Source organism: Scyliorhinus canicula, chromosome 5 (assembly GCF_902713615.1).
Source record: "Scyliorhinus canicula chromosome 5, sScyCan1.1, whole genome shotgun sequence".
Lineage (NCBI taxonomy): Eukaryota > Metazoa > Chordata > Chondrichthyes > Carcharhiniformes > Scyliorhinidae > Scyliorhinus > Scyliorhinus canicula.
In genome coordinates this window covers 17,340,962-17,357,551 of record NC_052150.1, presented here as the reverse complement: position 1 = coordinate 17,357,551, position 16,590 = coordinate 17,340,962, and the positions used below count along the sequence as shown (strand labels likewise).

Genomic DNA, 16,590 nt, shown 5'->3' with positions numbered 1-16,590 from the left:
GATGGGAATAGAGAAAAAGCCTATTCAAAACAACGGTCTTTCCTTCCCAAAATCTTAGCTTTTAGTTGTGGTTATAGCAGCCTTTGGTTTTTAAAATTTAGAATACCCAATTCATTTTTTCCAATGAAGGGGCAATTTAGCGTGGCCAATCCACCTACCCTGCACATCTTTGGGTTGTGGGGGCAAAACTCACGCAAACACGGAGAGAAGGTGCAAACTTCACATGGACAGTGATCCAGAAACGGGATCGAACCTGGGGCCTCGGTGCCGTGAGGCAGCAGTGCTAACCACTGTGCCACCGTGCTGCCCGTTATACCTACCCATTATACCAGCCTTTTGGTGGGGTTTCCGATCTCCATGTTATTCTGGATAGCCAGGGAAGGGTGGGGGGGCCTGGACACCATATGTTGCTCCCTTCTCTTTGCCCTCCATGACAGAACACTTAGATTTTCTTCTTCCTTAATCGGTTAGGTTATTGGTGCAGGTGGATCGGAGGAGACCTGATGGGCCAAATGGCCACCTCCTACACTATGATTCTATGAAGGTCACTACCACCATGTTGCCTTATTTTCGGTATATTTCCCCTCCCGAAATGAGTGTATTGAGCATCGAGTGTGTATGGGAAATGTGCTTGCCCAATAGGATAGCCAGACTGTGGATTACATCTGGGCAGCTAGGCCTTTTCCAAGCTGTTAAACAGTAGGTATCATTCCAGAACTGCAATAGCTTTCAGAGCAAGGTTAAGTTATACTGCCGACTCTGTGCTAATCTCAAAATGGAGGGAGAAGGATAAATCATAATTTTCTATGCTAACATTTGCAGAAATTAGGCCATTTCCCCAGTGAATAGTTAATCCAGGCAGGTAAAATTCCATGTTCAAACAATTATGTTGAATTAGTATGGCTATTCTATTGGCCTCCGTGCCCTGGTTGAGGGGAAGCAAATCAGCATGTCGGTTGCTGATCGGTATCAGTTTACACCTGCTGGAAGCGGACGTGGATGAGGTCAACATCGGGTTTAGCTGTAAAGAGCCCTGTGCCAAAGAAATTGTAGACAAGGCCTACTGTCCCAGACAAGTTCTAGTGCCCATGTATGTATAATGCACCTGGTACCCCCCCCCCCCCTGTGGAAATTCTATCAGAACTGGTCTATCTTGATTGGACTAATGAGGCCGACACTGGACCCCCGAGTAACCAGGACAGACACCAGCACAATAAGGAGGCTCAGCTAAAGTAAAGTACGCTCAGCATAAAGCATAAATCTGTGCTTAATAACGCGGCTTATATCTCGCAGCGCCCATTGGGTGTTGGAATTGGTATGGGTGACGAGTAGGAATTGGTATGGGCGACGAGTAAATTGGCTAGGAACGAAAATGTGCAAAGTCCCACTAATGACGAAAAACATCATTCCAACAAGATACTAAAGCAGCCAGCTCTTTAGCAAAGTTTTAAAAAAGGGTCCCAGTGAAAACGACTGGATTGTGTTTTGAAACCTATTTTGTAGTTGTTGGGAGCTGCACGGTGACACAGTGGTTAGCACTGCTGCCTCACGGCGCTGAGGACCCAGGTTCAATCCCGGCCCCGGGTCAGTGTCCGTGTGGAGTTTGCACATTCTCCCCATGTCTGCGTGGGTCTCACCCCCACAACCCAAAAATATCCAGGGTAGGTGGATTGGCCACGCTAAACTGCCCCTTAATTGGAAATATTTATTTATTTATTTTTAAATTGTAATTATACTCAGAGCAGTAAAGCCCAGAAAAGCCCCCCACCCCCCCTAAGGTGGTCCCAAACCAAAATCTGCACCAGCAAACAACAAGAACATCGGTGAGTGAGAGAGAGGGACAGAAAGTCTTTTTTTTTTAAAACATCAGATGCCATCTTAAAACTAGGGTATAGCAAAAAAGCTTTCACCTGCATCGATTAGATCAGAATGCAGAGTGGCTGTCCCAGGCTAAACTCCTTTAAAACTATCCCAGAGGGATTGGAAGTGCATATGGTATGTCCTCTTGTTGAAGAATGTTGCTTGAGATGGATTAATTTTTAATCCCACAGCGAAGTGAGGAAAAAGGAAAGGGTAAAGTCGAACGAACATGGTGCAAAATTGGATACAGACGGCAGAATATCCCTCCCCAGACGGCAGAATATCCCTCCCCAGACGGCAGACTAGCCCTCCCCAGACGGCAGACTAGCCCTCCCCAGACTGCTGTTGCCAGACAACTTAAATATCTTTGCACCATTTGTAATGACCATTTTGAAGTGCCAGTAGAGTTTCCTGGATTGTATGGAAGCACTTCAGAGAGGGCAACATATTGTGTGTAGAAGGTGAATATCATTGCACTTGTGTGATGGCCACTTCTGAATATTTTTTCAGATATTTGACGAATAAAAGTAAATTTTTTACTACAACAACAAACGGCACACATCTGGCAGGTGGACGAGGGAGGGGAGGAGAGGGGAATGTTCTTACCTCGGCGAAGGTGGATGAGAGGACTTCGCAGAATTTACAGTGCAGGAGGAGGTCATTCCGCCCATCAAGTCTGCACCGGCTCTTGGAAAGAGCACCCTACCCAAAGTCAACACCTCCACCCTATCCCCATAACCCAGTAACCCCACCCAAGACCAAGGGCAATTTTAGAAACTAGGGGCAATTTATCATGGCCAATCCACCTAACCTGCACCTAATCTTTGGATTGTGGGAGGAAACCGGAGCACCCGGAGGAAACCCGAGCACCCGGAGGATCCCCACGCAGACACGGGGAGAACATGCAGACTCCGGAGGCAGTGACCCAAGCCGGGAATCGAACCTGGGACCCTGGAGCTGTGAAGCAATTGTGCGAACCACTGTGCTACCCTGGGTGGGGAGGGGAACGTCCTTACCTTGGTGACTACGTTCTGGGTGAGGGTGGCGTGGATGATGTAGACCCGCTCCTTGCAGGGCGGACAGTTCTGCTTCTTGCTGTTGGAGTCGGCCGACTGGTCGGTGTGGAGCCCGGATCCCGGCGGGTGGCCGCCGCCGCTCTGATTCGCGGTCACCTGGGTGTGAGGGGCAAGGACATGGGGCGAGGCGCTGCGGTCGCCGCCGCTGTTGTTGTTCCCGCCGCCGTCGCTCGGGCACAGCCATGAGGGCTCGGCGGTGAAGAAGCAGTCGGAGCTGCGGCTCAGGCCGATCAGGACGGCGGGGATCCAGGTCAGGAGGATGATCTTCTTCTGGTAGCTGCTCAATCCGCCCAGCAGCGGCAACACCGTCCCGTCAAAATCCCGCCAGCGGCACTCCGCCGGCTTGCCCTCGGCGGGGACTGCCTGCTGCCCGTCCCTTTCCACAGCCATCCACTTAATACTTAAAAAAAGAGACGAGATTTTTAAAAAAAAATAATCCCACCTTCGCCTCAAATTCCTTCAGATTTTCCAATTGATTCAAATCAGAGTGGAGGGGGGAACAAAACCATTGGTAGATCCAGACAGGGTTAAAATAAAGAGTGGCGTGTTTCCCACTTTAGTTCCAGTTCTGTTCATAGTATTTGGGGTTTTTTTTTTAAAAGGAAAAGAGAGAAATTTCCCAGTGAGGTGTTTGGGGAGTGGGAATCCTGGCACAGAGGGGGTGGGAGAGAGATTGTGTGAGTGAGCTACAGTCACCAACACACTGGCCAGGTCTGACTGAGCTGAACTAAACTAGACCCACACACACGCCAAAATGACAGGAGAGGAATGAAGGTTCTCCCGGAACACTTTCCAGCTCCTCCTTCATGACTTCACCCAGCAGGTAACCACACCTGTCCCCCCTCCCCCTCTCAGCACACCATTCATCCCATCCCCCCCTCTCCACAGGAAAAAAACACTTCTAGAATGAATCCCCTCACATTTGTGCGTGTGTGTGCGTTTAACTGGTTGACCCCGCCCCGGTGATTCCCCAAATCATGGTGTTCTCAATCAGAGAAGGGGAAAGGCACAGTGTGTGTGTGTCTCTCTCTCTGCCTGTTCTCCTGATTCACACCGAAACCAGCCTTAAAGCTGCAGTGTCACTCAAGCCTTCAAAGCACTTTCCAATAAAGCCCTCCCACCCTTTCTTTTTTTGTTGTTTAACTAGTACTTGGCAGCTCCCTGGACGAACAACCCGCCTTGTGCAATCGAAAACAAAGCCCGACCTGTCACTTTAAGCACACCCCCACCCCCACCCCCACCCCCAGCCCCAGCAACCGGGATTAGGTTTAAGACTAATTAGGTTAAATGGTCTCACGGAATAAACCCATAAGTAGGATAATTATACCTCGTTTGAAAGTATTTTTAAAACACCGATGGCATGTAAGAGGAGGGTGTTTTGGGGAGATTAAGGGTAAAAATTATATAGATTTGGGGGAAAGTGCATCTGGGAAGAGGTTTCTGCTGCCCAATTTCGGGGTCTCAAAGTTGATTGACAGCCACTGAACGCGGATAGGCAACCCTGGGAATGTTGGATCATTTATATCCAGTACTTTACTCTTCTCTAAAAGCAAATGACTCATCTAAAGACCAGTGCTTATTATCTGCACCTTTAATAGGATTGGCAACTATTTTTGGACCTATTTGTAGAGATCTATCCTCCACTCTGGGAGAGTCCAGCTCACTCAAGGGAGTTGCCACCCCTGGTGAGAAGTTTTGAACTTTTGCAGTTCTTGTTGTAACGTTCTCTGTAACGTGTCTCGCCCTAAAAGCCGACCCAGGAGGGCCACATGTAAGTAAGTCGCCATAGACCCAGGTGACCATGGGCTGCTTTCACTTTTGAGAGGGAGAGCTGACTGGTGGTGGTGATTTAGCCTAAGGTTTCTCACACGTGAGGTTACTGGGTTACGGGAATAGGGTGGAGGTGTGGGCTTGGGTAGGGTGCTCTTTCCAAGGGCCGGTGCAGACTCAATGGGCCGAATGGCCTCCTTCTGCACTGTAAATTCTACGTCAGGCGAGGGGCAAGGGTGAGCAGGTGGGGCCTTCACAAATAACTTTAGCCGGTACGGGAATTGAACCCACGCTGTTGGTCTCGCTCAACATCACGAACCAGCTGTCCAGCCAGCGAAACTAGCCCCTGGGCTATATGTACACTGTAAGCAAATAAACATTATTTTCTGCCCACCAATTGTGTTGTACATCAAATCAATATATAGCCCCAAAATATATTTTGTAGATGCATAAATAGCCTGCTTCAAAACTCTGTAAAACAGGAACAATGCAGAATTTGTTGAGTTATACATTATATAAATAGTGTTGGTTGCATAACTATGTCCAAACTGAATGGTTTCAGCTTTCTCTAGGTTCCGTTAACATTAGCCCCAGTTCTGGAGTCAGTGGTGAAGGATCAGGACTTGCTGCCCACCTTCTTAACAAGGTGCCCACAAAACGTAGACCAGCTTTAGAGTGGGGACTTCATTTCACCCCAGAGTAGTGCCCTCCAGAGGGGATCTGGGGACGAGGCAAGAATCAGCAAGGATCTTCAACTCCTCAGATTGAAGAATCCTCACTGAGTCATGCATATGTACATACATTGGAACAAAGGGCAGGAGTAGGCCATTCAGCCCCTCGAGCCTGCTCCACCATTTAATAAGATCGTGGCTGACCTGATGGTAACCTCAAATCTGTCTCCCACCTACCCCCGATATCCTATCACCCTCTTATTTACAAAGAATCTATCCGCCTCAGCCTTAGATTTATTCAAAGACTCTGCTTCCACCACCTTTTACAGGAAGAGAGTTCCAAAGATTCACCATCCTCTGAACAAAAACATTTTGCCCCATCGCAGTCTTAAAACGGGTGACCCCTTATTTTTAAACAGTGACCTTTAGTTCTAGATTCTTCCACAAGAGGAGACACTCTCTCCACATTCACCCTGTCAGGACCCCTCAGGACCTTGTATGTTTCAATCAACTCGCCTCTTACTCGTCGAAACTCCAGCAAATACAAGCGTGGCCTGTCCGACCTTCCTTCATCAGACAACCCAGCCAGGTGACCAATACTATGCACATTACTCCAGATGTGGTCTGGCTAGTGCCCTGTACTGAAGCATAACTTTACTACTTTTGTATTCAACTCGCCTAGCAATAAATGATAACATTCAATTAGCTTTCCTAATTACTTGCTCGAGCTACATGCTAGCTTTTTATGATTTAAGTACTAGGGCACTGTTATGGGCCAGGGTTTAGAGAACCCCAAAGTGTATCATGGAGTTCATCTGACCCACAACTTTTAATAGATTGTGGTATGGGGAGCACACGGCCCACTCTACAGGTGTGGTACAGCAGAAATGGAAAAGTATTTTTTAAAGCAAAACAATGTTTATTCTATGAACTCAAGTTAACCTTTTTAAAACATACAGTGAACATCTTAGCAACCATTAATTCAAATACAACCCCCAAAGAATACAACTCTAAGTAATCCTTTTAACATCCAGAAGACTTAAAACACCTTTTACCAGAAGCAGATCTGGTTAAAGTCAATACTATTATTAGTTTTAAATCACCAGGATTGATTTACAGTCTTTAGATTACAGAGAGAGATTCATACACCTTCTGGCTGTGACTACAGCTATCCAGCTCTGAAAACGAAACCAAAACACACCCTGCAGCAAACAGCCTAAAACAAAACTAAAAAGCTGACAGTCAGCCAAGCTCCACCCACTCTCTGACATCACTGCAGGAATAAACACTCATTTCTTAAAGGTACTCTCGCTACAGATATTTATATACAAACCCATTTATAAACACCCATTTCTTAAAGATACTCTCACATGACAACACCCAGATCCTTCTGCATCTCAGAGCCATGAATTCCTATTTAGATAATATGCTGCTTTTTTTATTATTCATGCTAACATGGACAATTTCACATTTTCCCACATCATACTCTATTTGCCAGATCTTTGTCACTTAACCTATCTGTGGGCATGAATCTGCGGCCACGTTGGCTCTCGCTTGAGCGCAACGCGGCTGGAGAATGCCGGGAAAAAATGGGCAGGAAACGAACAACGCTCGCAGATGTAGGTCAGAAACCTATTTGCAACCTATCAGCGTGGGATCATGAGCACCGGTGTGGTTGGCATGGCATCGTTGGGGGCCGCTCGGCGCGACCTCCCCGCCGATTCTTGGCCCGGGATGGACCGAGTGGCCGTTGTAAAAAAAACCCGAGTCCCGCCGGCGCCGTTCACACCTGCTCCCAACTGGCGGGGCCTCAGCATTGAAGGGTCTTGGGGCGGCCTGTGGGGTTGGGGGGGATCCGACCACGGGGGTGGGGGGGTCCAACCCCAGGGGGGGCCTCTGATGTGGCCTGGCCTGTGATCGGGGCCTAGCGATCGGCGGGCTGGCCTCTCTGGCTGGGGGCCTCCTTTCTTCAGCGCCGGCCCCTGTAGCCCTGCGCCATGTTGCATCGGGTGAGGCGCATTGAAGGGAGCCACTGCGCATGCGCACATTGACACCGCTGCCACTGCGCATGCGCGGACCCCCGCGGCGCCCAGCTCACGCCAGGAACAGCAGCTGGAGCAGCATGGTCCGCTCCAGTGCCATGCTGGCCCCCTATAGAGGCCAGAATTGCTGATCCTGAGGCCGTGTTGACGCCATTGAGAAATGCCTTGTGTCTGCATAGCTTTCCTCCGGGTACTCTGGTTTCCTCCCACAGTCTACAGATGTGTAGCTTACATGGATTGGCCATGTTAAATTGCCCCTTAGAAGGGCGGCATGTGGCACAGTGGTTAGCACTGCTGCCTGCGGCGCTGAGAACCCAGGTTCGAATCCCGGCCCCGGGTCACTGTCCGTGTGGAGTTTGCACATTCTCCTCGTGTCTGCGTGGGTTTCACCCCCGCAACCCAAAGATGTACAAGTTAGGTGGATTGGCCACACTAAATTGCCCCTTAATTGGAATAAAATAATTGGGCCCTCTAAAGTTGAAAAAAAATTGCCCCTTAGTGTTCAAAGAATTGCAGGTTAGGTGGACTTAAGGGGATAGGGCGGGGAGGAGGAGGGGGGGGGGGCAAGGTAAGGTGCTCTTTCAGAGGCTCGGTGCAGACTCAATAGCTGAAGGGCCTCCTGCTCTGTAGGAATTCCATGTTGTCGGTAGCAAAGGCATGGATGAGGGTTTCAGCTGATGAGCTCCACCTTGGGCATAATCAACATTATGGAGGTAATTGCCGTTTTTTACGATAACCTGTTCAGAGGTTAATCTCAGGGTCAAATATGACACATAATTTATGACTAGTCTGATGAAGCCTCAGAGGTGATGGGAAGGGGACAGAATTTGTAACAGATTCCAACTGTTGCCAGTAAAATATAAAGAAAATACCATTTTATCCCATGACTTCATGAGTCACAAAGAACTGATGATTGAGTTATTACTATCACTGTATGAGTGGGCTGTTAATGGTATTGCAGGAAATCACCAAGTATTCAGGGCGGGATTCCCCGATCCCCTGCCGGGCCAGAGAATCGCCGGGGGACGGCGTGAATCCAGCCCCGCCGCCCCGATCTGGCAGCCGGTTTTTCGGTGGGGGCGGGAATCGCGTCGTGCCGGTCGGAGCCGTTGACAGTAGCCTCCCTGCCGATTCTCGGCTCCACGATGGGCCAAGTGGCTGCCCATTTTCGGCCAGTCACGCTGACGTAAATCAAACAAGGTCCTTACCGGCGGGACCTGGCTCTGCGTGCGGCCTGCGTAGCCCTGAGGTTGGGGGGGGCGGGGGGATCTGGCCCCGGAGGGAGCCCCACGGTGGCCTGGCCCGCGATCGGGGCCCACCGATCTGCGGGCCGGCCTGTGCCGTGGGGGCACTCTTTCCCTCTGCGCCAGGCGCTGTAACGATCCGTCATGGCCGGTGCGGAGAAGAACTCCCCCCTTGCGCACGTGCTGGGATCATGCCAGAACACGCTGGCGCTCCCGCGCATGCGCCAACTCGCGCCGGCTGGCAGAATCCCTTCGGTGCCGGTTGGCGCGGCGCAAACCCCGGATTCCGCACCTTCCGGGTGGACTGACACGGAGTGGTTCATGCCACTCCTCGGCGCTGGTACGGCGCTGGTACGGCCCACCCCGCCGGATAGCGGAGAATCCCGGCCTCAGTCTCAATCATAACTATGAATATGAAATACCCAATGGTAGGAATAAAAATAGCATTTTCCTAAGTAATTGTCACTGAATTTGAGTAGGGTCCTGGAGAAGAAATGAATTAACTTGAACACACTCTTCGATACGTTAATACATTCAGGGGAAATGTTTTCTTCTGATTTTTGTCTTTTTCCCATTGTCTCCTCAAAATGTTGATTTGTGCTGCACTGTGTATTATGGTTGTTCCAGCCAATTCCTTGAGGAAGCGACCGTTGTTTACATGCATTCTACCCTTAAAGCCCTCGGGGTGCTCTCGTTCTCATATTCTGACAAGTTTTCTAATCTACTCCAAAGTTAATGATGAATATGATTCAGACCTCAGGGTATCTGGTCGCCACATAAATATTAAACGTAGGTGATTCATCTGAGCAACCCAGTGAAATATCCCGCTTTGTGCTCTGGCTCATCATCTCCCCCATGTCAGTCTATCGATTTCAGAATATGAAACTGAAGCAATACTCGGTTGGCAGTAATCCAGGAGGCCTTGCATTATATTTACTCTTCTGCATTTGACCAATTAGGCCTCTTGTTATATGGTCCAGATGTTTGATTGCTAAGTGAGTTTTTAATTGCCAGTTTTGTTCAGCTTGGAGCTCATGTGTAAACTACACTCCCTCCCCCAGGCAACTTTGAAAGGTACATTGCTGAACAGATGCAATCCTTTGGATGAGGTGTTAAACTAAGGCCCAGCCTAGCTAGTCCAATGGTTTGGGTCGGTCCTGTGGTGCCATTTCTCGAAGTACGGATAATTCTCGCAATGTTCTGACCAATCTCACAAAAAACATCTGGGCCGGGATTCTCCAATAATGGGACTATGTCCCCACACCTGGGCAGAAAACAGGCGCAAATCACTCCGGGCTTTTATCTAAAAAGTCCGTAATGATTCTCTGACCTTAAGGGGGCTAGCAGGGCCCCGGCCTGCGCCACGCAGCTCTTGGTACCGATACGAGGCCCTGCACTTCCGGCCGCGGGTCCGTGTCTGCGCACGGCGGCCGCCTGCGGTGCCAGCCCCGCACAACATGGCGGACTCACCCAGCTGGCTGGCCCCTCAGATCACGCGCGCCCACCAATCGATGGCCTCCCTTCGTGGGCCTGGCCTCGTGGAGGCACCCCCCCCAGAGACTGATCCCCCCCCCCCCCCACCTGGACGGCCACCTTAGCCGCGACGTTGAGCTCCCACCGGGTGGAACCATACGAGAACCACGCCGGCGGGAACTCGGCCGGTCGAGCGCGGAGAGTCGCCTCTTTCTTTATTAAAATTATTTTATTAAAGTTTTTTCCAACCAGGATTTTTACATAACAAAAAGAAAAACAATAAACGCAAAATGTTTAACAAAACGAGGTGGCTGCTATCATTATACAAAACGAGAATGCACGTTATATCCCCAAGTACCCCCCTTCGCTCCCCCCCCCCCCCCCCCCCCTCCCCAGTTGCTGCTGCTGCTGACACGTTACTGCTCCCCTAGAAAGTCAATGAAAGGTTGCCACCGCCGGGAGAATCCCAGCAAGGACCCTCTCAAGGCGAACTTTATTCACTCCAGGCTGAGGAACCAGCCATGTCGCTAATCCAGGTCTCCACATTCGGGGGTTTCGAGTCCCTCCACATTAACAGGATCCGTCTCCGGGCTACCAGGGAGGCAAAGGCCAACACCTCGGCCTCTTTCGCTTCCTGCACTCCCGGATCCTCCGACATTCCAAAGATCGCTATTGTTGGAGTCGGCTTCACCCGAGTGTCCAAAATCCTGGACATAGCCCTCGCAAAGCCCTGCCAGAATTCTTTAAGTGCCGGGCATGCCCAGAACATATGGACATGGTCCGTCGGACTCCCTGAACACCTCGCGCACCTGTCCTCCACCCCAAAAAACTTGCTCATTCTCGCCGTCGTCATGTGAGCCCGATGTACCACCTTAAATTGAATCAAACTGAGCCTGGTACATGATGCGGAGGAATTCACCCTGCGCAGGGCATCAGCCCACAGGCCCTCATCCAGCTCCTCGCCCAGCACCTCCTCCCACTTGCCCTTCAACTGCTCCACTGAGGCTTCCTCCGCCTCCTGCAGCTCCTGATATACGTCCGACACTTTCCCCTCTCCTACCCAGATGCCAGACACCACCCTGTCCTGTATCCTTCGCAGGGGTAACAGCGGAAATGTCCCCACCTGTTTCTTGAGAAAGTCCCGAACCTGGAGATATCTGAACGCATTCCCCGGAAGCAGGCCGAACTTCTCCTCCAGCGCCTGCACGTTGGGGAAAGTACCGTCTATAAACAGGTCCCCCATCCTTCTAATGCCTGCCCTATACCAGCCTTGGAACCCCCCATCTATCCTACCCGGAGCAAATCTATGGTTGTTCCATAAAGGGGTCCAAACTGAGGCCCCTTCCTCCTTCCTATGCCTCCTCCACTGACCCCAGACCCTCCGTGCCGCCGACACCACTGGGCTTGTGGTGTACCGTGCCGGCGAGAACGGCAGCGTTGCCGTTACTAGTGCCCCTATGCTGGTGCCTTTGCAATGACGCCACATCCAGCCGCCCCCATGCCAACCCCTCCTCCATTATCCACTTCCTAATCATGGCCACATTCGCCGGCCAATAATAGCTGCAGAGGTTCGGCAGTGCCAAACCCCCCCTCCCCCTTGCCCCCCGGCTACGCTCCAAGAATACCTTCTTGACTCGGGGGGGGTTTATTTGCCCAGACAAATCCCGCGACAATCCTGTTTACCCGCTTGAAAAAGGATTTGGGGATGAAAATGGGGAGGCACTGAATAACGAACAAGGATCTGGGAAGAACTATCATCTTCACAGTCTGCACTCTTCCCACTAGGGAAAGCGGGAGCATGTCCCACCTTTTGAAGTCTCCCTCCATCTGCTCTACCAGCCAAGATAAGTTGAGCCTGTGCAGGGCATCCCAGTTCCTAGTCACCTGTACACCTAAATATCGAAAGCTCTTCTCCGCTATCTTGAGCAGGAGCTCCCCCAGTCTCTCCTCCTGGCCCCTGGCGTGGATTAGAAACAGCTCACTTTTCCCCCACGTTCAGCTTGTACCCCAAGAAGCTCCCAAAGTCCCCCAGGATCCGCATGACCTCCCTCATCCCCTCTAGCGGGTCTGAAATATACAGCAGCAGGTCCTCCGCGTAGAGGGAAACCCAGATTCCCTCCCCTAGACCAGCCCCCTTCAGTTCTTTGAAGTCCTAAGTGCTATGGCCAACAGCTCAATTGCCAGGGCAAATAGTAACGGGGACAGGGGGCACCCCTGCCTCGTCCCTCGGTGCAACCTGAAATACTCTGACCTCAGCCGGTCCGTGGACATACTCACTACGGGGGCCTGATACAGTAGCTTGACCCACCCTATGAATCCCTCCCCAAATCCAAACCTACCTAACACCTCCCACAGGTACTCCCACTCCACCCTGTCAAAGGCCTTCTCCGCATCCATTGCAGCCACTACTTCTAACGTCCCCTCCCTCCGAGGGCATCATAATAATGTTCAGGAGCCTCCTCACATTCGTGTTCAGCTGCCTGCCCTTAACAAAACCCGTCTGATCCTCCTCAATCACTCCCGGGACACAGTCCTCTATTCTGGTGGCCAGAATTTATGCCAGCAATTTGGCATCTACATTCAGGAGCGATATAGGCCTGTAGGATCCACATTGGAGCGGATCCTTCTCCTTCTTCAAAATGAGCGCAATCAGTGCCTGCGACATCGTCGGGGGGGGGGGGGGGGGGAGGGTCCCTCTCTCCTTCGCCTCATTAAAGGCTCTTAGCAGGAGTGGGCTCAGCAGCTCCAAGAACATCTTATAAAATTCTACAGGAAAGCCGTCTGGGCCCGGGGCCTTGCCCAACTGCATGCTTGCCAGCCCCTTAACTACCTCCTCCAACTCAATCGGGGCCCCCAGTCCCTCCACCCTCTCCTCATCCACCCTTGGGAACCTCAGCCCATCCATAAATTGCTTCATCCCTTCCCCTCCCCTTGGGGGTTCTGACTCATATAGGTAGAACTCCTTGAAGACTTCATTGTTCCTCTCTGGGCTCAACACCGTATTTCCCTCCTTATCCCTCACTCCCCCTCACTCCCTCGCCGCCTCCCTCCTGCGCAGTTGGTGCGCCAGCATCCTACTCGCCTTCTCCCCATACTCGTAGACTGACCCTTTCACTTAACTCAACTGCGCCTCCGCCTTCCACGTAGTCAGCAAATCGAACCCCACCTGTAATTTCCGGCGCTCCTTTAGCAGCCCCCCGCGTACCTCCTGTCCACCCTAAGTATCTCTCCCACCAGCCTCTCCCTCTCCGCCCTCTCCCTCTTCTCTCTGTGGGACCTAATAGAGATTAACTCCCCTCTGATGACCTGCATGGCCTCCAAAACCGTTGCTGCTGTTAACTTTCCTGTGTCATTCGTTATCACATAGTTCTGAATGCTGCTCCTTATCCGCCCACACACCTCTTCATCCGCTAGCAGCCCCACATCCAGTCTCCAGAGAGGGCGCTGCCCCGCTCCGCCCCCAGTCGCAGGTCCACCCAATGCGGGGCATGGTCCGAGACCACAATGGCCGAGTATTCAACCCCCCACCCTCGGGAATAGCTCCCTGCTCAACACAAAGAAGTCAATCCGCGAATAGACTTTATGGACGTGGGAGAAAAAGAATCAAGTTACTTGACTCCAGGTCTGGGATCTTACCCAGCATGCGCCTCATGAACTCTGCATCATCCCAGTTCAGGGCATATACGTTCACCAACACCACCAGGGCCCCCTGTAACCTGCCACTCACCATTATGTACCTACCCCCCTTGTCCGCCACGATGCTCCCTGATTTAAACGCCACCTGTTTACTCACCAAAGTTGCCACCCCCTCTGGTCCTTGAGTCTAGCCCCGAGTGGAACACCTGGCCCACCCATCCTCTCCTTAACCTCATCTGGTCAACGAGTCTTAAGTGTGTCTCCTGCAACATAGCCACGTCCGCCTTCAATCCCTTCAGGTGCGAGAACACGCGGGACCTCTTGACTGGCCCATTCAGGCCCCTCATATTCCACGTGATCAGCCTGGACGGGGGGGGGGGGGGGGGATGGTTGATGCTCTCCCTGCCAACTAGCCATCTCCCTTTTTTTCGGCCAGCCACATGCCCGCGCCTTCCGCTCACTCCAGCCCCCCCCCCCCCCCCCCCCCCCCCCCCCCCCCGCTGGAGGCCCCCCACCCCGACTCTCCATCCATCCCCAATAACTGGCTCCCCTTCAGTCAGCAAAGCAGCACCCCTCCACCCTCCCCAGCAACCTCCCCCCCACCCCCCCGCAGCAAACCCCCCGCCCCAACGAGCACCCATATCCCCCCCCACCATTGCGCTTCCATAAGTCAGCTGACGCATGCTGACCCCGGCCGTTCCCGCCTCTATCCGCCGACCTTACTATTGTCTCCTCTTCCAGGCTCCCCCCTCCCCCGCACGGTAAGAGAGCAAGTGCCATCCGATCCTTCCCGAATGCCGGACAACACCACCCGGGCGTCACCCCGTCCCCTGAAACAAAAAACAATAACGGAGAAGCAAACAAACTTAAATTCTACAAATAATCTTACACCAGGCCAACCCCCGATTACACATCCCAGCCAACGCGTTTCACCCACGTGCAGCTGCCTCTTAGTTCAAGTCCAGCTTTTCATGTCTAATGAATGTCCACGCCTCATCCGGCATATCAAAATAGTGGTGCCTGTCCTGGTACGTTACCCAAAGTCTCGCCGGGTGCAGGAGCCCAAACTTCACCCCTTTGCTGTGGCGTACCGCCTTGGCCTGGTTGAAACCCGCACACCTCCTCGCCAGCTCAGCTCCCAAGTCCTGGTAAATGCGAATCTCGCCGTTCTCCCACTTGCTGCTCCGCTCCTTCTTTGCCCACCGCAGGACCTGTTCCCTGTCTGGAAAGCGGTGGCACCTTATCATCATCGCTCTCGGTGGTTCGTTCCCCCTCGGCTTCCTGGCAAGGATCCTATGCGCCCTGTCCAGCTCCAAAGACTGCGGGAAGGCCCCTGCGCCCATCAGCGTCCCCAACATCGTGGTCACATACGTGCTCGTGTCCGCCCCCACCAAACCTTCAGGGAGGCCCAGGATCCGCAGATTGTGACTCCGAGACCTGTATTCAAGGTCATCCAGCCTCTCCTGCCATCTCTTGTGTCAGGCCTCGTGTGCCTCCACCCTGACTGCGAGGCCCAGGATCTCATCCTCGTTCTCAGACACCTTCCTCTCCACATCCTTGATCGCCTTCTCCTGTGCCTTCTGGACCTCCACCATCTTTTCCGTGGAGGCCTTCATAGGGGCTTCATAGCATCTCCGGTTTTAGCTCCGCAAAACAGCTCCTCAAGAAGTCCTGCTGCTCTCTGGCCCACTGGGCCCATGCTTCCCGATCCGCGCCGGCCGCCATTTTGTCCTCCCGGACCCGCTCTGTCTTCCTTCCCGCAATTGCACGTTTGACGGCCCCGCTCCTGGCTCCCTCCATACAGCACCAGGGTGAATCTCTCCAGCGTCCGTTCCCACGCTGCCCCGTTAAACAGCCTGAAATCCCGGCCCCGGCGGAAGCTGCCGTGTGTGCGACCTCGCTGGTCATGGCTGCTACCGGAAGTCCGCGGGGCCTCTTTCAACCATTTCCTACCGGCGCCGCGTCGACCACGCCCGGCTGGCGGCGATTCTCCGATCACCGGAGAATCAAGCGAAAGCATCACGGGTCCGACGCCCCATTTTCCGCCCCTGCACAGGGCACGATTGTGGCGCGGGGGGGGGGGGCTCGGAGAATCCCGACCTTGATTGTTGTGTGTGGAATTTTGCTGTGTGAAAAGTCAATGAACTTCAAAGTAATGATTGCGCATCTAGAGAACATAGAACAGTACAGCACAGAACAGGCCCTTCGGCCCTCAATGTTGTGCCGAGCAATGATCACCCTACTCAAACCCACGTATCCACCCTATACCCGTAACCCAACAATCCCCCCATTAACCTTACACTACGGGCAATTTAGCATGGCCAATCCACCTAACCCGCACATCTTTGGACTGTGGGAGGAAACCGGAGCACCCGGAGGAAACCCACGCACACACGGGGAGGACGTGCAGACTCCACACAGACAGTGACCCAGCCGGGAATCGAACCTGGGACCCTGGAGCTGTGAAGCATTGATGCTAACCACCATGCTACCGTGAGGCCCCGAATCTATAATATATCGAGATGTGTCTGGGGATTCTGAAATTGCGTAAGACAAATTTTGTTCTCTTTAGACTTGTGTTGGGTTCCTCCAACATGGAGCAGAGACCCAATCCAGTATATATTTTAAAACTTTACCCTTGTCATTATTTCTTATTTTGAAACTGGACTCTTCTGCTGAACAAAGACAATTAAGATGGTTGAACCTCTGTCTGGAAATTATTCCCAGCAGCCTCCAATAGTTCTCTGTTCAGTTTCAGCAATGTCACACCTGGCTATGCCCAAGTGGCTTCTCACAGGCCACCTGGGACTGTACAGTC

General features: G+C 52.3%; 1 protein-coding gene across 1 annotated transcript in view; it reads right to left on the bottom strand.

Moving 5' to 3' along the window:
- Window positions 1-3,788, bottom strand: part of LOC119965805 (solute carrier family 22 member 23-like) — a 100,376-nt gene extending 96,588 nt beyond the window's left edge. The window contains exon 1 of the mRNA XM_038796657.1: window positions 2,877-3,788. Within this exon, the coding sequence (XP_038652585.1) occupies window positions 2,877-3,326 (450 nt within the window). The 5' untranslated portion in view covers window positions 3,327-3,788. The remainder of the gene's footprint in view (window positions 1-2,876) is intronic.
- Window positions 3,789-16,590: the final 12,802 nt, after the last annotated feature.